At 36.2% G+C, this 26,858-nt stretch overlaps 1 protein-coding gene across 2 annotated transcripts in view; it reads right to left on the reverse strand.

Moving 5' to 3' along the window:
• Window positions 1-7,416: 7,416 nt before the first annotated feature.
• The window catches only part of LOC120090224 (ethanolamine-phosphate cytidylyltransferase), a 55,268-nt gene continuing 35,826 nt past the window's right edge, over window positions 7,417-26,858 (reverse strand). The window contains exons 5-9 of one of the 2 annotated variants that reach the window (XM_039047774.1): window positions 24,641-24,708; window positions 9,589-9,709; window positions 9,220-9,285; window positions 8,989-9,111; window positions 7,417-7,758 (exon numbers count right to left, since the gene is read on the reverse strand). In XM_039047774.1, coding sequence (XP_038903702.1) covers window positions 7,687-7,758; window positions 8,989-9,111; window positions 9,220-9,285; window positions 9,589-9,709; window positions 24,641-24,708 — 450 coding nt within the window. In that variant the 3' untranslated portion in view covers window positions 7,417-7,686. Of the gene's footprint in view, window positions 7,759-8,988; window positions 9,112-9,219; window positions 9,286-9,588; window positions 9,710-24,640; window positions 24,709-25,443; window positions 26,464-26,858 lie in introns of those variants that run through there. The other variant, XM_039047775.1, reaches the window with a different exon arrangement.

Raw genomic sequence — 26,858 nt, forward strand, 5'->3', positions numbered from 1 at the left:
GAGTTTGTATAAGACCGAACCACGAGATGATTCCTCTCTTTATATAACGAGACTTACATCTCACTAAAACGGCGATAGGTTACATGACCTTAATCCTGAGTGTTTTGGGAACTCCTACCAATGAGGGTGGTCATTTGATTAGTATGCGAGTGGCCAGATTGCCAATTCAATAAGCCTACCTTTTTGGGGATTTTTCTGATTGGGGAACTAGGAACTCAGTTACACAAGATGGAATTCACTCCTTCCCCGAAGTAGGGGTAAGTAGATAGATTGTTCCCTTAAGAGCTGATTTCGGGTCTTGAACATAGTGGCCCAAAGAGAGGACCCAGTCATAGTAGGACTATAACTTATTGTTCATTAAAGGGATCAGTGGTACTTAAGGAGTTAGATGAAACTATAGAGGCAAAACAGTAAATTTGTCCAGCTATATTTGTGAGCAATCTGTGAAGGGTTATCGCATTGGTTATTGGTTAATATGGACATAGATACATATCTTTAGTGAAAAGAGTGTAGCTGTCGATCTTTAGTGGAGTGTCCGACAGTTAATAGATGGTAGAACCCGTCACTAAAGAGTTTAGTCAGTTATTCATGTACCATTGAAGCTTCAAGCTACAGGTCCATAAGGTCCCCTTGGTAGCTCAATAGATTCAAGTTGAGAATCAGATTTTGGGGTTGATTTGAAGTGTTCAAATTAACAAGAGAAAATTCAATTATATATGATATAATCGGTGTGATATATGAGATACATCAAGTGGAGGAATTAATGTAAATATGATTTACATTAAGTACCATAAAATAGAAAAAGAACTATGGTTTATATATTTCATATGATGAAATATTAAAACTAAGGTTATATATATAATATGTTAAGTTGGTTATCATATTTATTTATAATAAATTAATTATGTAATAATTAATTCTTTTTCTCTAATAACCAATTGAGTGGGAGGTTATTGGAAGTTTTATGGTAACCGTGAGATAAAAGAAAAATGGTTTTCCTAAATTAGAAGTTACTTCATTCAGAAAGAACTCAAGGAGACAAGCTATCAAGTGAAAGAGTTTCACTAAGCGATAGCGTTGATAGAGACTAAACGATCGTGTAGAGTTGACTATACGATAGTCATTCAGCTGATCATTGCTACACGATCGAGTGGCTAAGTTTATACGATAAGTTGCCGTTTACTAAACAATCGAGCCTATTATCTATACGATAGACCATCGTCTTATCTCCCACTTGCCTGATTGTCTACTCGATCGTAGTTCTCCAGTCTCTTCTTCAAACCAAGATCATATAAAGCCCACAACTCCTCAATTCTCACATCGAGAATACCAAGGTAACCATTGTGATAGTGTCCTCACTCTGTTCGTGAATCGAGTTGGACTCGATTGGGTTCATAGAGGTTGTGTTCGTTATTCGTGCTATTGGTGTGTCTGTTCATTACGTTCGAGAGTTGCTGTGGACGCATTTTGGACTGATTAATGGATTCTTGAAGAATGATTTTTCAAAGATATACATCCTCTATCCCTTGTATCATCATATAGCATATTATAATTTCTATTTGTTGCATAACCTGTTAATTTCCGTTTTAGACTGCAATTGTTAGTGTTCAATTCGAATGGAATTTGGAACAATCCCTTCCACTGCTCAATGAAATCCTCGTGTTAGATTTCTTTCATTTGAAAGAGTGTCCCGTAGTTAACGAATGTTGGTTAATTAGGTTAAGGAGTTTAGTCGGTTAATCTCGAATCGTTAAAGCTCATGATATGTAGGTCCATTAGGTCCCCTGCTAGCTCAAATTGGAGTAAACCTTAGAATTATGTGATGAGAGAATTTGAAACGTTCAAATTCGGTTTAGGGAATAAAGTATTAATTATATACGATATAAATAAATGTTTTTATCGAATTAAACAAATTGGAGAGTTAGAAATATTTAAATATGATTTAAATATTACAAATGAATAAGGATTCATTTACAAAATTGGTGTTTATTATTAATTTAATATTTGATATTAAATTAATATTATTAATTAAATTGTTTAATTAATTATTTTAAATTAATTTTATTTAAAATTGGTTTTTGAAAGAAATTATTTTATTTAAAATTATTTGCTTGAATTAATTTTATTTAAAATTTAAAATTTATTTTATAAATTTAATTTTTTAGAATTCAATTTAAGTCAGTGAAAAAATCTCAAATTTTCTACTTATTTAAACATCTTTCCACTAAATTTTAAGTGATTTGGTGTCAATACTTCATGTTGATTGCATGAATTTCTTCTTTAAATAGAAGAAATTATTACTTAAAGAAGTTTGTGCAATTTTTGTGTTTGAAGGCTATTTTTTCTCTCAAACTCAATTAACACAAATTACACTCAAACCCTAATCTATTTGTCCTCTCAAACTCAATTAACACAAATTACACTCAAACCCTAATCTGCCTACAAATTGATCACAAATCAGGATGCTACAGTCTGTTTTAAGACTGGAGAATAGCAGGGAAGACTCTAGCGGTGGTCCAGGACGAGTTTATGATTTGAATTACACAAAGGATTGAGCCAATTTTGAGTTTCTACAAAGATTATTTTCTCAAACCCTAATTTTATGTTATGAACATGCATGCTTTAATCCTATAATTAATGTAGTTAGAGTGTTTAGAATCCTAATTTATTCCGCCTATAATTAATGTAGTTAGAGTGTTTAGAATCCTAATTTATTCCGCATCTACGTTGTTAACTCTAACATCAAGCCCATCAAGCATCCAGTCATCAACTTTATTTGGAAGACAACAATCCAACGCAAAGGTTCTAAACAAAACAATCCATCCTTATTGGCAAACTCACAATGAAGAAATCAGTGATCAAAGGATTCCTCACCTTTCAGACAAAGGCACAAATAGAAGCGCAAAGAGAGGAGTTTTTAAGTTTTGCTTCAAAAGTATTTAAGCTTCGGTAGGCGAGGGATCAGAGGAAGAAAACTATTTTTTTTTTTTTAGATTTTCAGCCTCCACACAATATTTACCAACAGAAGGGCGAATGGAGAGGTTCTCTTAGTAATATTAAGAAAGGTAGTTTTGGTGGTTAACTTTCTTGAGGCGGCCAAGACTATCAAGAGGCGTCCAGGAATTTGGGACTTCCAAAATTGCCACCATGTCATCCAACTCTATCAAACATCTGTCTTCTAAGACCCAAATTCCAAGATTGCTAGAAGCACACTAGCAATCAGTAATCACAGAATTCTTTTTTAGGGATAAAGTAATCGAAACATTTTAACGTGAAGGGTTGAGATCCTCCCAAAATCTAATTGATTTATTTGTGAGCAAGAACAAATATCGCACAATCTCCATGAATCTTTTAAAAGTGCGATTATGACACATGGCACACACACGACTGGTAGTGTATCTTAAAAAAAGGTACATGTTTAGTTTTAGCTAAGCGATCGTGTAAGAGTTTGTGGGCGATTGTAGAGGATTTAGTAAGCGATCTTTTAGTAATGTTGAGCGATCATGTAAAGATTGTAAACGATCGTTTACATTTTGTAAGTGATCGGGTGATCATTTGTAGCGTCCAATTAATCTTGTTTGATTCTTATCGTCTAATAAAGAAGTTGTTCATCGTTTAGTTTCTTTTCCGAAAGATTGTATTAACATGTTACAAGAGTAAATGATTCAAGAATCAGTGTCCTACATTTTTCTGATCTCAAACATCTATTTCCAAATTTATTTCAGGGAATTGATTGTTCGTTTTTTGATTGTGAAAGTTGCATTTCAGCAAAAAGTCATATATTCTCCAAAACATTACAAAACTTCAAAACCTTTTTATTTAATCGATAGCGATGTTTGGTGTCCTTATAAAATTACAACTCATAATGGAAAAGGATGGTTTGTTACTTATATTGATGATCATACTCATTTATCTTGAGTTTATTTAATGCAAAAGAAATCTGAGATGAAAGATATTTTAAAACATTTTTACAATATGATTGGAACCCAATTTCAAACCAAAAGTTGCATTTTACACTCTGATGATGGAACTGAATACTTTAATGAATGTTCTGGTGAATTTTTGACAGACAGAAATAATTCATTAGTCTACATGTTGAGATACTCCGCAACAAAATGGAATTGCTGAAAGAAAAAAAAATAGGTATTTACTTAAAATGGCACATGCTATAATGTTTTTTATGCATGTTCCAAAATATTTTTGGGGGAAAGAAATTCTCATAGCTTCATACCTCATAAATAGAATGCCTAGCAAGATTTTGAATTTTAAAACTCCAACTAATTGCTTTAAAACTGTCTTTCCTATACTCGCATATATTCTGAACTCCCCCTCAAAGTATTTGGGTGTAGTACTTATGTTTATGTTCCTAGTCACTTGCAGTCCAAACGATTGTAGGGCTATTAAATGCATTTTCTTTTGGATTGTATGTCATAAAACTTGTCATTTGTAACGTTAAACATTTTCTATTATCAATAAAGATGTTTTTTTAATATTTATTCAATAAAGTTGTTATTGAATTTATAAATTGCATTTGTAAAGACTAAATCCAATAAACTAAGATCCATGACTATTATATGAATACTTGAACTTTATGTGGAGACATAAAGATGGATTAAGTTCGGGTAAACAGCCAAAATGGTCTTGAATAAGGTTAGGTACCTTATTCTGGTAACACTATCGGATACGACCCACTCTATAGTTATTATAATTTGTTGTAAGGTGCTACAAATGAAGTTATCCTGATTCGTTCGTATATTGACATGAGGAGTGTGGGTGTCCTATGCAATGAGTTTGCATAAGATCGGACTAAGAAATAAGTCACTCTTACTTTATAACGTTGTTTACTGTTTAAGACTGACTATTTCGCTTACATGACCTAGGTAACTCGATCTTAATCCTAAGTTAACTATGAACTCCTGTTTATTCGAGATTATCCTTAGATTTGCATAGGTGAGGGTTGGCTCAACAGCGTCGACTCAATAAGCCTCTCATTTCAGGAATAAGACCATGTAGATAGTTGAGGACATAGGGTGCAAGATGAAATTCACACCTACCCGATTTAGGGATAGGAGGAAGGTTGTTCTCTTAAGTGCTGAATCCAAGTCTTGAACAAGAGGACCCCACCCTCTCATTGGCCTGGGAGGGACTCAGTTTAATGATTGGATCACAAACCAATCGTTCATTAGAGAATCAGTGGAACTTAAGGAGCAAGATGTAATTTCGGGGGTAAAACAACATTTAACCTAACCATTATTATGAACAACTTGTGAAGGGTCAACTTACTGATTATGGTTAAATCAAGTGGACACAAATATATCTATAGTGAGGAGAGTGCAACCATCGAACTATAGTGGTGTGACTCGGTAGTTAACATATATTGATTAATTTAGTCTAAAGAGTTTTAGCCAATTAATCTCAAATCGTTAGAGCTTATGATCTGTAAGTCCATAAGGTCCCTCTACTAGGTCGTAAAATATGAACACCTTGAATTAGTAAATTGAGTGAATTTGAAATAAGTTCAATTTGAAGTATTCAAATTGATCAATTTGAAGTGGTCAAATTGAATTTAAGGTTTCAATTTGAAATGTTCAAATTATAATTTAGGGTTTGAATTTGAATTGTACAATTTCAAATTAGAGTTTGTATAATTATATTTGATATAATTAAACGTTTAATTTATCGAAATTAAATGAAATTGGAGAGTTTACAATTAATTACATGAATAGAATTCATGTTTAAAATTAGGTGTGTGATTAATTTAATATTTGATATTAAATTATTATTTAATTAATTTAATTTTTTTAATTAGTTAAAATCAAATTAATTATCAATTTTTATTCAATTTCATAAATTTAAATTTTATTTTTGTATTTAATTAATTTTGAATTAATTAAATTAATAAAAATTGAAAATTAATGAGGAAGTGGAAATTTCCAACATTTTTGGAAATTGATGTGTTTTTACACATTTCCTCCACCTAGCCCACTAAATTGATCTAATTAAAGTGTCAATTGGATTGTCCTCTTACTGTTTGCATGAAAGGATGGAATAAAACTCTCTATTTCTATCAGATTTGATGTAGAGGTGACTGAAAAATTGTTCTCTACAGAAAGTCTTTCCTTCACTCAAACCCACGCCACTTTCCATCTTCATTTCACTTCAATCTTGAGTTCCACCATTCAAATTCGTTGAGAATAGTAGAGAAAATCTCTTGGTTTCAATCTTCATTTCACTTCAATCTAGAAAACCAATCCTATTTCCCCCAAAATTCTTTTGTGGGAGAAATCAAATTTGGAAGAAATTTTTTTAGATGTTTGTATTCCTCTCTACAGTCCTAATTGTCCAAATATTACTAACTCTCTTATGCCCGTAGAAACTTCTCAATCAGAGGGAGAAATACTACAAAATGGTCATATTGATCAAGGTCTGAGTTTAAGTTTTATACTAGAAGAACATTCAATCAAAGAAACCAAGATAAGATAGTTGGTTCTTCATAAAACCAATCTGAGACTCCCACAAATGAAACTGGTAATTCTTCTATTCCTACTCTTTCAACTATCAAAAGTTTCTTGCCAAATCGTGTCTGATCTTCATGTCCATTGCCCTTAAAAAAGGTATTTGAAGTTGTAACAAGTACTCTGTTGCAAAATTTATGTCACATAAAAGTTTATCAAATACCCATAGAGCTCTCACATCCAAGATAGATGGCTATTTTGTCCCAAAGAATATACATAAGGCTTTGGATGATCCGAATTGGAAATTAGCAAAGATGGATGCTCCAAAATAAAATGGAACTTAGGAGATGGTAGAGTTGCCAAAAAAATAAAAACTAGTGGAGTATAAATGGATGTTTATCATAAAATATAATGTTGATGGTATCACTGAGAGATACAAGGGCAGACTGGTAGCTAAAGAATTCACTCAGACATATGGAATTGATTATCAGGAAACATTCGCTTCTGTTGCTAAAACTAACTCTATTAGAGTTCCTTTGTCTTTTACAATTAATTTAGATTGGGCATTTTACCAACTTGACGTGAATGCTTTTTTTTTTTTTTAATGGTGATCTTGAGGAAGAAGTCTTTATAAGCTTACCACCAGGTTTTGAAAAATAGCTTTGGTGTAGTAAAATTTACAAATTAAATAAATTTCTCTATTACCTTAATCAGTCCTTGAGAGCTTGGCTTAAGCGTTTTGGAAAAGTTGTATCCAGTAATGGATTTCTTCAAAGTCAAGTCAATCATATGTTGTTTTATAAACACTCAAATAATTTCAAATTAAGGACCTTGGTACATTAAAATATTTCCTACGAATGGAATTTGCAAGATAAAAAAAGGGGATATTTGTTAACCAAAGAAAGTATGTCATTAACTTAAAGAAACTTACTTGGTTGCAAGATTGCAGAAACTCCTATTGGTTAAGATATCTTTGACCAAGAAGTCAGAAGTTTAAATATTTGAACTAAAAAATACAATAAAATAAACTTAAAATTAAACATTATATTCAAGTCAATATAATATAGCTACCTTCTTCAAAATCATCCAAACATTTGATGTCTCTTTTATATATCCTTGCAAAGGTGTTGATTAGTATTTAAAAATAAAAAAGAAAAAAAAAAAAAAAAAGAAAAGCCAGATACATAGATACTTCTCTTTTCCGGGCAAAACTTCATGATATTTGACATCATCAATCACCCAAAATATAAGCCTTATCTTCATAGTATCTTCTTTCGCTATTTGCCTTCTTTTCATTACGTTTCTGCATGAAATTTGCTCGCTTTTAGAACCCAGAATAGAAATACAATAAAGCAGGTCAAGAAAGAAAATATCAAGCAGGTCAGAATAGTGTCATGTCTTATCTTCATAGTATCTTCTATCTTCCAACCACTTATCCCAAAAAATAAGTAACCAGTCCATTATTTGTACTCTATCGAACACTTATTCCCGAATGTCAAATAATACCTCTAAAGATACTGCTAGGATCCACTCAAAAGGATGACGCATATTTTTACTCGCAAAGACCCATATGACAAAGTTTCAAATTCCCGAGGTAAGCATCATAACCACTTAGCCAACAAGACCTCATTTCGAGCCCTTAAATTCCACCTAAACCCAGCGAGATCCCCCAGCTTGGCCACACATCTAAGTTGATTAGAGAGATTCATTCCCCTTATCAACCCATCTACATTATTATCGATCTTTGCTAGAAGATATTTCCTTGATCCACTCTCTTCGACATATGGGTTTTTCTCACCCTATGACTTAAGTATATTCTAGATTTTTTTTTTTTTTTTTCTTTGAAATGAAACAAATTTTTCATTGATAAAAGGAAAAGAGTCTAATGCTCAACTTACCGTGAAACATAAAAGAACAATAATGAAAACTTGAACTAGAAGAATAAAAGCAATGACAATTTGAATAGATAGAAAAAAATGAACTATTCAAAGAAGATAAAAGCACTCCAATTCAAACAAATATCTTGCACTGAAAAGCTAAAAAACAATTTGGAAAGAGAACACCAAGTGGATGCATTATGTCTTGCAGCTTCATTATGAACGAGCCACGTGGGTAATTTTTCGTGAAATACCCATTGGTTCCTTTTGAACCAAATTTCAGCAAGCAAACCTTTGACCACGATAGACCAAAGTAAAGTAGAGTAAGTCTATTTTAGAAATATGATTAGGATATTTGGTTATGCTTCGATAGAGCCTGCAGTTGGTCGATATAGAATAAAGGAAATTGCAGAATCATTCAAAGCAAGGAAAAGGCCAACGGACACAATCTTTATCTTTTCTGGTCTTATCTTTGTGTAAAAATGTGCCTCATTCCAAGAATTACAGCAAGACACTCCATAATCAATAATCTTTCCCTTCCATTCATAAAGTCAAGCCTACCCTCATTTACATTATAAAATCCAAATTCATACGACAAAATATCATTGCACGTTATCTAACACCAATAAATATTAGAGCAGATTAGAGCGGAGAACCTGATATGCCTCATGATTGGATACAATCCTCCTAATAATAGTGGTGGTTGTGATATCTAGCGGGCTGTCTAAAATTTTGAAGATCCCCATATTAATAGGGACAGCATATGGATTGCATTCCCTCTGTAAAATAACAATGTTGCCTTCAGTAGTTATTTGACATCCACCCAGTAGAAATAATCCAAAATATTATAAAAACAGAAACCCACTGTCCATGTAGGACAATTATACCTTCTGAAAATCATTAACCTCAGCTATAGTTCCATGGACTACCGATGAAATGTTAAAAGTTGTAATCTGCGGTAAGAGAAAATACAAATGAAATTAAGATGACATGAGAGTTTAAAACTCCACCATCCAAGTTCCAGCCATTTATGAAAGATAAACTGCTCAATACTTATGTTTTACATTCATCTTTCGGGCATCCATTTCCGAACAACAATTATTTCAATACAAGGATCTTTTATCTAACTATTGCCACCACTACTTTTTTTAATTTCTTTTGAAGACTAAAACTGTAAAACACCCATATATTTAAGATGGAAACATCAATTAAACTGCGTTAAACATGAAGACAGCAAAAACTAAGATAAAACTAACCATGTCTTTAGACACTTCCCAAGGTGCACCTATTATCACCTCATCCACATACCGACATGCCAAAACACTCAAGCTTCTCTCATGCAGATTCATTATGGGGCGATGAGATCCTCTGTTGGCACTATAAGGAAACCACAAACAGGAAAAATAAAATTCATCTTTCAAGATAGAAATCTCAAGAAAAGAAAATACTATACTTTTTATCGGTTATATGATATTAAAACTTATCAAGGTTCACTTGTCAAATACTTGGATCTCGTGGTGGTTATTTAGATATTCCAGACAGTTGTAGCTTTGACAGAGAGAAAGCAGGAAGCATCTCAATGTTTACATATGTAACAATTCATTGAGGTGGTGCATTTTAAAAATTTTCAATCTTAGATAGGGAGAGAGAACAAATGTGGTGTTACTGTGAAGTCCAAGTGCGTACATGGTACATCTTCTAATCTTCTTTTCTTCACATATCATACTAAAAGAGGGCAGTGAAAGATATAGATAAACAATATGCATAATAAAGAATCAACATTCATGTCCCAATATTGTTTTTTCCACATAGAGCATCAGAGTTGCAAAAGATTTAGATACAATCATGCATGCATATAACCAACTATGATAATACAACTTGGTCGCTGTTTGAGGCTTTTGATTTCATCATGGATACTAAGAGTCGTTGTGTCCAAAAGACATTCTTTTGTATTTGGAAACATCACAATTTGATGTAAGTTGAAGATTAGAATTTCCACAAGGTTATTCTTCTCTCTATTACCCTTATCCAAAGACTGGAAAAGTTTGCGGTAGAACTTATGCTCTTGCCCATCTCTCCACACCATTCTCCAAGAAAGACAGGCATTTGTCTGGTACTTTTAGAGTCTCTAAGTTTTGTATCCATCAAAGGTGGTATATTGAGTGTTCAATTTGGCCTCCCACTAGTGGAAGAAGGATTTTGTGTTCCAGCTAGTTTAAACAAGAAAGGGTGGCTTGAATTTTGGAAGATTAAGACTCTCGGCAGAAAATTGAGTTGGATGATTCTTCCTTCAAAAATTCTCTTCGAAATCAAAGGTTAGTGAAACTTTCAATTTGTTGGATGACCAGCTTGCTCAATGGATGATCAGAAAGTGAGCAAAATCAAGAGGAATTCCAGTAGAAGTTATGTTGATGTCATTCAAGTACAACTTGCGGCTAATAAAGGTACAACTCATCCCGCGTTCATCCCAAGTAAGTTCCAATATTCAAGCTCAGTTTGGGTCCATAAAGAAAAAGATGTGCACGTGTTAGAAGTTCATTTTAATGAGAATTATGTAGTTTCCAGGTTGCGTGCGCACAACTCCTTGGGCAATATTCATTCAACTTAGAAAATTATTTTGGAACCAGCATTAGATTAAACCCATTTATGGTTGATAAGGCCATGGTGAAGTTGGAGGAAGAGAAACTAGATTGAATTTTGAGGGCAAAAGAAAAATTATTGGTGATTTTCATTTAAAGATTGAGAAATGGTCCAGACACGAGCATACAGTACCTGAAGTTATTGGGATATGGAAGAACTTTTTTTAAATAATGTTATTTTAATAATTAAGAACAGAAATAGGGTGGGCGGAACAATTTCGACAAAAGTAGAGTTGTTAAATTGTGGACGAGATCCACGATTTTTAGTACGTCACCAAAATCATGGACGGGGTCCACGATTTTAGTCTCAAGAATAATTCAAGATTTGGTTGTTACAATTTGTTGTTTAGTTATTATTTTCTTGCCTCCGAACTCAACAACTCTCTCACTCTCTCTCCCATGGATTCCTCAAATCCCACCGTTGCAAGAAACCCTGCTTCCTCCACGACTCCGGCAACCTCTCCACTGTCGACATGGAACCCGGAATCTCCTCTCACCCTTTCTTCTCCAGAAGCTTTTATTCCCTCTCCCTCTCCTCCTCCGCCACTTCTAGATCTTCCTATTTTGACGACCCTCTTCCTCGTTTCTTAGATTGGTCCATCTGTATATTCTATATTTTTTCCTGTAATTATGTTAATTCTCTATTTCCTTATTCTTCACGATTTTAGTCCACATTTCTCTCCCAAAAATTCTTCTCTCTCAAAATTTCCTTCTTCAAACAAGAAAATAAACAGGATCATCTAAAAATAAATAAATAAATAAGAAAAATCAAAGAGAAATTCTCTCCCAAAATTTCGTTCTTCAAACAAGGAAAATTCCAAAATTTCACTCTTCTTCGAACAAGAAAATAAATCAGGAAAATCGGAGATCAAAAATATTTTTTATAAATCTTGGACGGGATCCACGATTTTATTTATCAACTACATTTTTGTCAATAATTTCCACTTTAACTCTATTCCTGAAATTTGTTTTTTAAACTACATTATTTTTATAAAAAAGAAAAATTATCACTATCCAATTGTTGTCGTCTTTTAAAAAAGACTACCATATTCTTAAATTTAACCCGATATGGAGGTTGGATTCAGTGTCCAATTTACCTTTTAACTCTTTGTAAAAGAGATGCCTTTGAGACCATTAGAAGCATTTTGGGGTGTGATCAGTATTTCTTCCCAAACTTGAAATCTTTTGGATTGCACAAGAGCTCGTATTCAAGTGGAGAAGAATCTTTGTGGTTTTGTTCAGGCTTGAATCTTGAAATCTTTGTGGTTTTTTATTAAAGTCAAGAATGCCAAGATTGGTGATTGCAGATTTGGAAACATTTCCACTTTTGGTCCTCCAAGTATTGTCAATCAGACTTTATTTTTTAGTGACTTTTCAAATTCCATTGATTTAAAAAGGTGGATCAAGTAATGAAAGATGAAATATTTTTTATGACTAATGAGATTGAAGTTATTTCCTCATCCACATCATCAAATGATTTCATGGATTTAAATCTATTGAATATATAAATTCTTCCTCCACCCTTATCTCTTTGGAATATTATTCAAACAATTAGTATGCCTTCCTTTCCTTAATATTCTTTCATTAGTTCCATTTTTTTACGGTTCTATGTATTGTCATATGTGGCACTTACCATTGTACATATATTAGGGATACACACAATCGTAAAGAATAAGAAGAATTTTCGAGTACTTAGAATTCAATATGGTACCAGAGCATCTAAATACTCTCTGAATTACATAGGTTTCACGTCCGAAACCCTAGCAAAGAAAAACGTAGCCTTGAAACTTCAAAAGAGAAGTAGGCGCTAGACGACGAGCTTTCAACATACCAAATTGTTTTAAGCTTTGTGCCAGAGAATCACCATTCATGACTTGAAGCTTCACATCAAAAGAATTACCATCCATAACCTGAAACTTCACAACAGAAGCAAATCGGGCTTCACGTCAAAAGCCAATCGTTTTCTTTTCCATTTTTTGGTGGAGCTTCACGTCAGAAGCCAATAAGATCATCCCACCATATTGAGCTTCACAAGGTCCACCGCTAGGTAACACATTGATAGACCCCGAGTAACGTATGTGTATGAACGACGAAGAAAGACCAAGGAGAGGATGGGTAATGAGAAAGATAAAGTGTAATAAAATAAATGTGGACCCTAGGAATATTGTTAGTTATGAAAGGAATGGGGTCCACAAGAGAGGTGAGTATTTGTAAGGCCATTGAGGCCATGGGAGAGGTAGGAATGATTTTGTGCATAGCAATCTCTTTTATGGGATTTAGAGGAGAGGTAGGGAGCTCTCGAATACTCCCTTGCTGTTGATAAATAAAGGCAACTTGGCCCAAGCCTATGAACGTGGTATCAGAGCGGTGGTCTGGGTTAGGTGAGGGGAAAATGGAGAGTCAAATGATGGCGATGGAAGAAAAACAAGCTGAAATGGAGGAGAAGATGAACTTGCAATTGAAGGAAGTCAAGGAATGGATGGACAATATGTCCACACAGATGGCCCTGATCTGTCTCGGCTGGAGGCAATGAGCAACCATGAAAAAAACTCACCATCTTCCGAAAGGATGGTGTCGAAAAAGGGAACAAGACCGTGAAGGATCTTCGACACGAGTAGAAAGCCAAAAGACTAAGGAAGGGATCCACACACCTGGTAACAAAGAAGTACCATTATTGGATATGAGGCTGGGGAACTTGGAGTTGCATCTTCAAGGGTTGAAGACGATGAGAACCCCGATGGCTGGCTACACAGGGTGGAGCGTTACTTCCTGGTAAATCGGACTCTCGGAGAAAGAAAAGTTGGATGCAGCCGTGTTATGCCTAAGTTGATCACGTTCAGCCCAAGTCGAGGAGTTCGACGGGTTCTTCGACAAAGATCACCCCTCGGGATAGAAGTGGAAGCGAAGGGGAATGCCGACGGTGCTTATCGACGACTGTCGCGACGCGAAAATGAAGGAAAAAGAGTTTAAGGGCTATGTTTCCAATGTGATGAGAAGTTTAGCTTCGGCCATCTTTGTATAGAAGAAAGAGTTACAATTCATGTTTGTGCAGGAAGGAGAAGACTTGGAGGTGCCGATCTTCAAGGGTGAGGAACTTGGAGGTGCCGATCTTCAAGGGTGAAGACGATGAGAACCTTGATGGCTGGCTACACAGGGTGGAGCGTTACTTCGTGGTAAATCGACTCTCGGAGAAAGAAAAGTTGGATGCAGCCGTGTTATGCCTAGAGGGCGAAGCCTTAGATTTGTATCAGTGGGAAGACGACTGGTCACCGCGTGGGGAGTTAGTCACGTCTTCGAGAGCTATTTTTAACACGATTTTGGCCGGCAAGCGAAGCTGATCGGTACGCGAGAGTGATGAGGTTGCAGCAAGAGACGACGGTGAGGGAATATCGGCGGAAGTTCGAACATTACTCGCTAGCCTGAAGGAGTTGGGTTATAAAGGCCCTTGAGAGTAAATTTGTGTGTGGGCTCAAGGAGGAGATCAAAGGAAATGCAAAAATAAAGCCGAGGGCCTCAAAGCAAAAATGCAAATGGCCCAATTAATTGAGAAAGACCAGTTTGCTTCAGCAAAGATTGGGTAAGGGAGTTGGGGCAAATAATAAACCCGGTTGCAAAAGGCGGTCGAACGCTAGTGGGGTGGGTAGCCATGGGCAAGCAACCCGAGTAACTGATCGATCACGTTCAGCCCAAGTCAGGGAGTTCGACGGGTTCTTCGACAAAGATCACCCCTTTCGGTAGAAGTGGGAGCGAAGGGAACGCCGACGGTGCTTATCGACGACGTATTCGACGCGAAAATGAAGGAAAAAAAGAGTTTAAGGGCTATGTTTCCAATGTGATTGAGAAGTTTAGCTTCAGCCATCGTTGTAAGAAGAAAGAGTTTACAAATTCATGTTTGTGCAGGAAGGAGAAGACTTGAGGTGCCGATCTTCAAGGTGAGGAACTTGGGGGTGCCGATCTTCAAGGGTGAAGATGATGAGAACCTTGATGGCTGGCTACACAGGGTGGAGCGTTACTTCGTTGGTAAATAGACTCTCGGAGAAAGAAAAGTTGGATGCAGCCGTGTTATGCCTAGAGGGCGAAAGCCTTTAGATTGGTATCAGTGGGAAGACGCGACTGGTCACCGGTGGGGCGTTTTAGTCACGTCTTCGAGAGCTATTTTTAACACGATTTTGGCCGGCAAGCGAAGCTGATCGGTACGCGAGAGTGATGAGGTTGCAGCAAGAGACGACAGTGAGGGAATATCGGCGGAAGTTCGAACATTACTCCGCTAGCCTGAAGGAGTTGGGTTATAAAGCCCTTGAGAGTAAATTTGTGTGTGGGCTCAAGGAGGAGATCCAAAGGGAAATGCAAAAATTAAAGCCCGAGGGCCTCAAAGCAAAAATGCAAATGGCCCAATTAATTGAGAAAGACCAGTTGCTTCAGCAAAGATTGGGTAAGGGAGTCGGGGCAAATAATAACCCGGTTGCAAAAGGCGGGTCGAACGCTAGTGGGGTGGGTAGCCATGGGTCAAGCAACCCGAGTAACTGATCGATCACGTTCAGCCCAAGTCGAGGGAGTTCGACGGGTTCTTCGACAAAGATCACCCCTCGGGTAGAAGTGGGAGCGAAAGGGAACGCCGATGGTGCTTATCGACGACTATCGGACGCGAAAATGAAGGAAAAAAGAGTTTAAGGGCTATGTTTCCAATGTGATGAGAAGTTTAGCTTCGGCCATCGTTGTAAGAAGAAAGAGTTACAATTCATGTTTGTGTAGGAAGGAGAAGACTTGGCTAATGAAGGAGAAGAGCCAGACACAGTGGAATACAAAACAGCTGAAGCACACGGAGAGGACACCAAAGAAATCACGAACCTTTCGTTAAACTCAATGGTTGGACTAAGCTCACCTAAAACAATCAAGGTTCGGGGAGTTACTAGGGGCCAAGAGGTGATTGTTTTGATCGATGGAGGCACAACTCACAAATTCATCACCACGGAGTTAGTCTCGGAATTACAACTGTCGATCTCCCCATCAGAGGGATACGATGTGGTTTTGGGCTCGGGAGGATCAGTTCAAGCGGCTGGAATTTGTAAAGGTGTGTCCATAACCATCTCTGATTTTTCTATAATACAAGATTTCCTTCCTTTACCTTTGGGTAGCGCCGATGTCATCTTGGGAGTGGTTTGGTTGGAAACACTGGGGTAAATCACCTTCGATTACAGATTGTCAACGATGGAATTCGCCATTGGGAATTGGCTGGTCCACCTGCAAGGTGACCGTGGCCTAGTAAAATCACAAATATCGCTGAAATCAATGGTGAAAACAATGAGAAAAGAAGATCAGGTGTTAATCGAGCTGAACGCATTGGATATGAATCGATGCACTGACTCGGGAGATGAAGACCAGCTACTTGAGGGACAGTCGACTGTACCAGAGGAGATTAAGGAGTTACTTCGTAATTTTGAGGCAGTTTTTCAAACCCCGATAGAACTCCCACCAGCTCGAGCCCATGATCATGCCATCGAATTACAACCGGGAGTTGGGCCAATTAATGTGAGACCATACCGTTATCCTCAATTTCAGAAAGATGAGATCGAAAAGCTGATAAAAGAGATGTTGATGGAAGGGATAATTCAGCCCAGTCGAAGCGCGTTCTCAAGCCCTGTGTTATTGGTCAAAAAGAAAGATGGGAGTTGGCGTTTTTGTGTGGATTATTGGGCTCTGAACAACGTCACTATTCCAGATAAGTATCCTATCCCTATTGTTGATGAACTACCTGATGAGTTGTTTGGCGCTACAATTTTTTCAAAAATTGATTTGAAATCAAGGTACCATCAAATTCGGGTCCAGCCAAAAGATGTCCACAAAACAGCATTTAGAACGCACGAAGGCCATTATGAGTTCTTAGTGATGCCCTTCGGTCTAAGAAACGCCCATCCACTTTTCAACCAATCATGAACAATATTCTGAAGCCATATCTTCGCCGTTTTGTTTTGGTCTTCTTTGATGACATCCTGGTTTATAGTAAGTCAATGGCAGAGCACGTTACTCATTTATCGATGATCTTGGAAATTCTGGTCCAAAATCAGTTGGTGGCAAACTTGAAGAAGTGCCATTTTGGAGCTACTAGCATTGAGTATTTAGGCCACATTATTTCAGAGAAAGGGGTGTCAGCAGACCCGACCAAATTAGAAGCAATGAAAACGTGGCCAACGCCTCGAAGTGTGAAGGGAACTACGGGGATTTCTTGGCCTCACCGGTTATTATAGAAAATACGTGGCCACGATGCCATTGCATTACCATTGACTCAGTTGTTGAAAAAAGGGAACTTTAATTGGAGTGATGAAGCAGAAGAAGCCTTCCAACGCCTCAAGTCCGCTATGATGTCCATTCCAGTTTTGGGGCTACCTAACTTTGATGAGCCCTTCGTTGTGGAAACAGATGCTTTGAGAGTAGGGGTGGGGGCTGTCCTCATGCAAAACAAACGACCCTTGGCATATTTTAGCCAAGCGTTACCTCCTACTCACTCCTTCAAGGTGGTATATGAAAGAGAGAACTTATGGCCATGGTGTTTGCAATTCAGAAATGGAGGCCATATCTACTGGGGAGACACTTCATCATCTGCACGTATCAAAAAAGTCTTAAGTTTCTGCTAGAACAAAGGGTGATTGCAGGGGAATATCAACGATGGATCGCGAAGCTCATGAGGTATGACTTTAGTATCGAGTATAAACGGGGGACCGAGAATTCAACGACGGATGCACTTTCACGATTACCTACCACATGTGAACTAGGCTTACTCAGTGTAGTGAAGGGGCTGAACACTGCCATATTTGTTGATCAAGTATGCAATGATAGTGAGTTAAATGACATCCACCAAGCCTTGTTGGATGGACAGCCGGCTCTACTGGGATACAGCTTACGGGGGGAATTATTGTACTACAAGGGACGCATTGCTATACCAACCACCTCCGCCACAATCCTTCTTCTACTACTACACGAGTTTCATAACAGCCCGATTGGAGGTCATCAAGAGGGCCTAAAGACTTATCAACGACTGTCCAAGGAAGTGTATCGGAAGGGAATGAAACAGACTTTGCAGAAGTTCGTGGCTGAATGTGAGGTGTGTCAACAAGCAAAATACTTAACATTATCCCCCCGCGGGTCTTCTACAAGCCCTACCCATTCCGAACCGAGTGTGGGTGGACATCTCTATGAATTTTATCGAGGGACTACCAAAGTCCGAAGGATTTGATACCATCATGGTTGTTGTGGATTGTTTGTCTAAATGCCCACTTTATAACTCTTAAACATCCGTTCTCTGCTCGTTCGGTGGCTGAAATTTTTGTCAAAGAAATTGTTCACCTACACGGCTACCCTCGTAGTATTGTTTCTGACCGTGATAAAATATTCACCAGCTTGTTTTCGGAAGAGTTTTTTCGCATGTTGGGAACCCAATTGTGTCGGAGTACGGCCTATCATCCATAAACGGATGGGCAAACGGAAGTGGTGAACAGAGGAATAGAAACATACCTTAGATGTTTTGCAATGGGAAACCCCAAACAATGGGCAAAATGGGTCCCATGGGCGGAATTCAGTTATAATACTTCCTTTCATACAACTACCCAAGTCACCCTATTTGAAATACTCTACGGTTGTCCTCCTCCACCTGTGTTAGGATGTGAACGGCACCAGCTTGGTCAACGAGGTTGATATTCAGTTAAGGGACTGAGACGCCATGTTAGCAAAACTTAAGGAATCCTTGCTTAAAGCCCAACAACATATGGTTAAGGCAGCAAATGAAAAAAGGCATGATGTCAAGTTTAGTGTAGGGGATTGGGTGTATCTAAAGCTCAAGTTGTATAGGCAATCGTCGTTATCGAAACACAATCCTAAGCTCGCACCCAAGTTTGTTGGGCCATTCCAAGTAACTGACTGCATAAGCAAGACGGCACACCCCATCGCCTTACCACCAGAGACCGGCATCCATCCTATTTTTCATGTGTCAGTCTTCCGGAAAGCCAATGGCAGCAACTTGCAGAAAGTGTCCATTCCTTCAACGTTGGCTTCTAATTTGTCCTTCATTACCCAACCAACTGAGTTGTTGGGATTACGCACATCTCCAATTGATGACCAACAACTGGAAGTCCTAATCCATTGGGAGAATGGTGACGCGGTCGATGCAACATGGGAGCTTCCGAGCATCATCAATGACCAATTTCTTGATTTCCACCTTGAGGGCAAGATGGCTCGTTGGGGGGCAGGTAATGATAGACCCCGTGTAACGAAAGTGTATGAACGACGAAGAAAGACCAAGGAGAGGATGGGTAATGAGAAAGATAAAGTGCAATTTTATAAATGTAGGCCCTAGGAATATTGTTAGTTATGAAAGGAAAGAGGGAGGGGGGGTCCACAAGAGAGGAGGAGAGTATTTGTAAGGCCATTGAGGCCATGGGAGAGGTAGGAATGATTTTGTGTACAGCAATCTCTTTTATGGGATTTAGAGGAGCTTGATAAATAAAGGCAACTTGGCCCAAGCCTATCACACATCTAAATGTCTTCTTTCCTCCATTTCGAAATAGTTCATTGACTCTAGCACTACAAACCATATGATAGATAACTCTAATTTATTCTCTAACCTTTTTTCATTCACTTCTTCACCTAATGTCACTATAGCTGATGAAATCTCCACCCCTATATTAGGATCGGGAACATCCCATCTTACTAAATCAATTTCTTTGTCCTCAATTTTAAATTTACCACAGTTCTCCTTTCTTTTGATTTTTGTTAGTAAACTCACTCGTGATCTTTATTGGTGTCTCATTTTTCCAAGTTATTGCTTATTTCAGGATCATAAACGAAAAAAGTTATTGGTAAAGGGCATGATATGGAGGCCTTTACATCTTTGAATCATAAATACCTACAGTCATCACATGCTTTAGTGTGTCATCTCCCTTCAAAGAACATTGTCATTTGGGTCATCCGTCTATCTCTGTGTTGAATAGTCTTTGTCCCCAATTTCAACCTTTGTCTTCTTAGATTGTGAGTCATGTCAGTTTGCTAAGTATCATCGTCTGAGTTTGTAACCTCGAGTTAAAAAATGAGCGAGTGCTCCATTTCAATTGGTCCATTCTAATGTGTGGGGTCCAAGTCATATTGAGTCCAAAAAAGGGTTTTGGTATTTTGTTACCTTTGTCGATGACTATTCTCCTATAACTTGGTTATATTTAATGAAAAATCGCTTTGAGTTACATTCTAATCTTCATAATTTTCATGTTGAAATTAGAACTCAGTTTAGTGGTTTTCTTAAAATCTTTATGAATGATAATACTAAAGAATATTTCTCTCGTGCACTTGATTTTTATTTAGATGCACATGGCATTCTTCATCAATCTTCTTTTGTCGATACTCCATCTTAAGATGGAATTGCGAACGAAAGAATCATGATCTCCTTGAAACAGCAAAAGCCTTAATGTTTCAAATGCATGTTCCAAAATACCTTTTGGGTTGGTGTTGGTTCGACAACTTCCATCCTTAGGGGTGAGATACCTTATCGTACATTGTGCCCAAACAACATTTATTTCCTCTAACACCAAAAATATTTGGTTGAACTTCCTTTATTCGGGATATTCTCCCTCAAGTTATCAAGTTAGATCCAAAATCCTTAAAATGTATTTTCCTTGGTTATTCTCATGTTCAGAAGGGTTATCAGTGTTATTGCCTTAGTCTCGATAAATATTTTCTCTCTTAATGTCACATTCTTTGAACATTTTCTTAGGAGTCACTTACAACAAAAAGTAGGAGGAAAGTAAACTAACTTGCATATGAAATACATGACATGAAAACATGATAAAAAAAGGGTTGGTTTAGGCATGCAGCCACGAGCAACATGCCTTGGACAAGCAAGATCATGACAAAGCACAAGTGGGATCCTTGTGACTCCATCTAATGACATTGAAATCACCACCAAGGATCCAAAAGGTACTACAACGAGTAGTTAAATCAAATAGCTCGGTCCAAAACAACCAAGTTCTGCACATTTATTGGGACCATATACTCCTAATGAACCAATGGCATCACAAGAGAACCAACTTATGTGACGGAAGCTCCAAAGAGATTTAATAAAACTTCTGGTTTGGGAGGCATGCTTTGACTCTTTAAGGATCAACATAGTTGGGTTTTGCTGCTTGAATAAGATCTTTAATGAGAGCTCTTTTTTTTTTTTTTTGGTGAGCCCAAACCACAAACATTCCGAGTGAGAATAATCATTAGAAGGATCATGACCCACTTAAAACATAGATGTTTTCGTGTTTTTCATAATTAATGAAAGAGTGTAGGTTTTGAAGTTCTCTAATGTGTTTATGGAGCTTTTTAGTAGCCACGTTCTTCCAAAGGGAAAAAAAGTGAAGGAGAGGTAGAGGAATTTGATCATCCTCGAATCAAAATCCCCAAAGAGTAAGAATGTCTAAACTTGTTTATTCGGTTCAACTATGTTGTGAGGGTGAAGATAGTAGCCAGGGCAAGTATGTGGATTGGGAAGCAGAGGATCAGTGGAGGATGATGGTAATTCAAAAGAGATGCGATATTGAGGGGTGTTGGACCACACAAGGTGGGTGATGCGCTAATGTTTTCCAAGTGCAACGATCAATCAGATGGAGAGTATGGGTTGGGGACAACATCGTCAAATTCAGAAGTATAATTACATTACCACATTTGGTGGCCTATATAGTGCCAATTAACATTTGGGCTTTTTTATTATTGGTAGATCTCCTTTCTGGCTAGTATGTGTGCATTGGCGAGACAGTTTGGGTCATAAGGGCTTATAGAAGGCCCATTCAGTGTGGTTAATGAAGGCCCATTAGTAATAGGCTTATCGATTGATGTGGTTAGACAGCTTGTGGATAAATCTGTATAGGCATTGGTTTCCTTTTTAGTGAAAAACTCGAAAGGGGAGGTAGGTTTACCAAATTTTTGCAACTGCAAAAATGGTGAAATTTTGGTTGTGTGAGCAGAGGGGCTTGGGATTAGGATTTCTCAAGGGTATGGTTCTCATGGGGATTTTGCGTTCGATGCAGAGAGGTGAGAAGAGTCATAAGTTTCAAACAAGTTATTGGGTTCATGGTCCAACGAGAAACGGGAGATAGTTGTTGACGAGGAGTGTGTTGAATTCTATTCCTAAAACTTCTGAGGGATTTTCCCATGATTTCGACAATATATCCAACAAATGGGTCAGCGTCAAAGAATGGGTCAATTTGTTTGGTTATTGGTTCAGATGAAGTCGATGGAAGATTTAAAGGCATAAGAAGAAACCCATTAGTATTTTTCCTTCAAATTCAGACTCATTTCCATCATGTCCATGCGAGAGATTGTCTTCCTAATGATTACTGATTCCAGCAAAACCTCCACATAGATCACTAATATTTATCAATCAAAAGGTTTCGCGCCTCTAGCCATCCTCCATATGGAAGCACCTTTTGGTTTCTGTAGAATGCCTCAAAGCTCCAGGGTTCAAATTTCACCAAGAAGTTTCCCACGTTGTACTAGTCTTTGATGTTGCACAAGATCCATCCCTGTTCATTGTTTTCGACTAAGAAGCACGGACACTTTAGTTTTCCTAGCATGTCCGTGTCGGACACATATTGAACACTTGGACACTTTGATACTTGTTGGACATGTATCGGACACTTGCTAGTGCTACAAATGTGTTGGACACGCATAGAACACTTATTAGGTGACTAAAAAACATATATATGACAATAGTAAATAAATTTTGAGTGTGAAAGACATTAAACTAAGTTTCTTAAACATATAAGTGAATCAACCCATTTGCTTTTGAATTTTCTTTTGATATAAAAATGATATATATTTTCAAATATGTATATTTTAATAAATGTGTTCATGTCATGTCGTGTAATGTACTGGATTTTTAAAAAATCATATGTGCCTTGTCCATGTCGTATCGTATCCGTATCTCATATTCGTATCTGTGCTTCTTAAGTTTTTGATGATAAGGATTGCCTTGTTTGTTTGTAACGGGCTTAAGGAGCCAAAATCGGACACTTCTCTGTAAGAGCTCTAAGAATTTCATACTAGTCATCATGGAGGTTGTGGCAGATAATGATGATGGTTGTGTCAAAGTGGAAAGCTGCCAACCCATCAGATGAGATTGATGAAAAAGAAGGTTGGTTGGAGAGTTTATCCAACCGGGGTCCTTCGATTGAAAACAGAATTCAATATTGGCCTACAAGAGATCTTTATAGGAGGTGGAATGGGTATTAATGGTGGGTTTGTGGAAGATAGTGATCAAAGGGTTGATGTTGGGGTTTATAAGAAGAGATGAAGTTTTTCTGACCGACTTTATGATTACCTCCTTGTAGGATAATTTTGTTTAAACCTCCATTGACTCCCAATTTTGCGATTTCAACATAGTGTCCTTTCCTGTTGGAGATTGTTTCAACCCAAATGACATATTCATCCAGACTTTCTTCCTTTTATTATTATTATTATTATTATTATTATTATTATTATTATTTTGAGGATATACAACGAAATCAGATGGTAGTGCATGAAAATAATTAGTCAATGAATCCTTGCTACATCCTAACTAGATTGCTTTAGATAAATGCAAGGTCATTCTTTCTGAACTATGGTAGAAAGAAATCTTTCATGATAAATATCTCCGGCCTATAAAGTGTTCTGACTTAGCTTGTTTGAAGGCCTCTACTTGGTGCTCTCTTTCCAAATCATTTAGGGGGTTTTATATTCAAGAGATATGCCTTAATTTTGTTATTAATTTTTTTCTAGTCATATTATTAGTTTTATTTATCATGTTCTGGACTTTGTATCTTTGAGTAATAGTCTCTTTTCATTTTATCAATGAAAAGTCTTATTTCTTGTTTCAAAGAAAACAAATAATCAATGACGGGAATATTTTTTAAAAGAAAATAAATTGTTCATTAATGATCAAGAAGTTACAAACAATCAATTATGGCATGGCAATGGAAGCTGAAAATTGATGAAGTTGCTCAAGACTGCAAGTTAGTTTAGGCTCTGTTTGGGATTGTTGTAGCTTTAAAAATAATTGCTGGCAGTTGCTGGCAACTGTGCTTCTATAAAAATCAGCTGTGAACAGAAATAAAAAATAGTGTTTGGTAAATTTTAATTTTAAATTAGAAAAAACTAGTTAAGGTATTTGATAGATTAATACTAAAGTAGTGTAATCTAGTTATATGAGCAAAAGTAGCTTATTGTTTCAATTATCATCATATTGATATAATATAAAATTTATTATAATATTTTTATTTAAAATTTTATATGATTTTAATTTCAATTAATTTTGTCTAAGAAAACTAGTTGTTATAAAAAAAATTGTATCAATTACATTTTAAAAATAAATGTGACAAAATATATTGATATAGAATAATATTATTATAGTATTTTTATTTGAATGGTTAAGAAGGTAACAGGTTTTTAGGAAAGTTAAAGCTGGTATTTATAAGCTTTTATACGTTAGTTCAAATTTAAAAGTGATTCTAACAAATTAATAAATAAGTTGTTTTACCAAACAGGATAGGTGGTTAAGATTTCCCCTTAATCACCTTTTACGATTGTGAACACAATCCCAAACGGAGCCTTAATATAGTGAAATGCCAAATGGCAGACCAATATAAATAATTCATGCAAGAAATGTCACCTGACAGTTTGATCAGTATGTATTCCAACCAGAAGAAAGTCTCCCATACCTCGTGCATGCTTCAAAATCTATGCAAAATTACACAAAATTCAGAGATGGAATTCATATTTGAAACACCAAATTTTGAGAATTCATTCTATGACCTGCAACATTTATATCCATAAGTCATAAAAATTCCTATTTTGACCTTTTTCTTAACCCTTATTTCCTCGAAAACTTCCAAGAGTCTGGAACTAAGGTCCTGTTACCTGTATACTTCAAGGGGATGGAAATGAATTGAATCAATTTATGGGGCCCACCACCAATTTGGAAATCACTCAACCCAAAAGGGTCTCATACTACTCAATCTCACTCCTATTTCGCGGACGCAAAACCTTTTCATTAATTACTTTACTACTTTCTCTTGTTGCTCTCATTTAATGGTGGGGGCATAACATTCTTATTAATTGTTTACAACCTTTATTGTTTCTATTTTTGTTAACCCTGTCAATAGATTTTCTTCTAATCACAAAAATCATATTAATCTTTCCTTCAGTGCATATTATTATTTATAAGATTACAAATCTGATTAACTAATTTGTTTTTTCTTTTTTTTTTTAATATAGGAGTATCTAATTTGTTAATTATTTAGTTTTAATTCATAATTGTTTATTATTTAATTTGTAAATATTGAATATTGTTATTCATCACATATACACGAATAAGAGAGGTTGAAAAATGGGGTGAGAAAGGGTTGGGAGGTTGCAAAGTTTAATGCCTCCTTGTGAGCAGGTCTTCTTGTAATTATGAGCTTGGTTTTGTTCTTTTTTTATTATTTATTTATTTGAGTCCTTTTATGTAGTTAAGATCAAACTCCTTTTTGTTGATGTTGTTTTTGGGTTACCCTTCTATGTTCTTTCTTTTTCTCTCAACCAAAATGTAGTTTCTTACCCATCAAATAAAATAAGGGATTGTTTTCAAATATAGGAAAATGAATCAAAATATTTACAAATATAGCAAAATTTCACTATCTATCTGCGATAGACGTCGCAGTCTATCGCAGATAGACTTAATATTTACTATTATTTATAAATATTTTCAGTAGTTTTGTCATTTAAAATAATTTTCCTAAAATATAAATAAATTTTCTTAAAATTAAAAACCATACTATTTTCTTAGCTGATGTGGTTTATTTCCATTTAATCATCAATCATTTCACTGTACCTAATTATTATTAATTAACATAAATTAAATTATTAAAATTTAAAAAAAATACATCAGGAAATAAAATTTAATGATAATATATCATTAATCTTACTTCTAATAAATGAATTATATTAATCTTTTGTTACTTTATGTATTTTTTATTTTATAAGTTAACATTTGTTAACATCAAATACATTTGGAAAAATACCAATTTATACCCCTAAATTTTAGGAGTTGTATCTATTAAATCACTCGAAGTTCAATTGTATCTTCCTTTTTTTGTGGATTAGAAACAAAAGAGAAGTTTATTCCCAAAAAAGAGGAACCTAAGGATAGGGGTTGAGACCCGCACCCCCAAAATAAAAAAAAATAAAAAAATACCGAATAGTCTTTCAAATGTTAAAAATCATGATGAGGTTATAATTATAAAATAATTACGTATATAAAGAAATCCACCAAGATGATATGTTTTGAACTAAACTACAAAAGGAACCAAAACTCAACGACTTATCTTCAAAAGTTCTAGCATTCCTCTCCTTCCATAGATGCCATAAGAGAGCTTTGAAGGTGCAACTCCCCACCACCTTAGCTTCCCCTTTCAGATTCCACCCATTCAATTCCAACAGCCCGTCATCAACCTAGCTAGGGAGGCAAAAGAAAAGCCCCAACGGCCTCATAAGGAATAGGTGAAATCACAATGAAGGAAAAGGTGATCAATCGTCTCTTCTTCATTTAAACACGCCCTGCACCCCGAGGGAGGAAGGGACCAGCTCCTAAACTTTCTTTTCAGCCTCATTAGTGTCAGAACTTCTGAATGCTACCGAGCACAAAAAAGACTTTCTTTCTTAGGAATTTTGTCCCTCCAAAACAGCTTAGGTAATGACATACTAATCTTAGGCGGTTTGAATGAAAGGTGACAGGGGATAATAGTATATCAATCCAAATTAATCAACCAAATTTAGACGATATATATTATCCAACAATCCCAGATCACTTCGAGTTCCAAATTCCTTGAACCTGAAGAATCTGTTCT

This window comes from Benincasa hispida, chromosome 11 (genome assembly GCF_009727055.1).
Source record: "Benincasa hispida cultivar B227 chromosome 11, ASM972705v1, whole genome shotgun sequence".
NCBI lineage: Eukaryota > Viridiplantae > Streptophyta > Magnoliopsida > Cucurbitales > Cucurbitaceae > Benincasa > Benincasa hispida.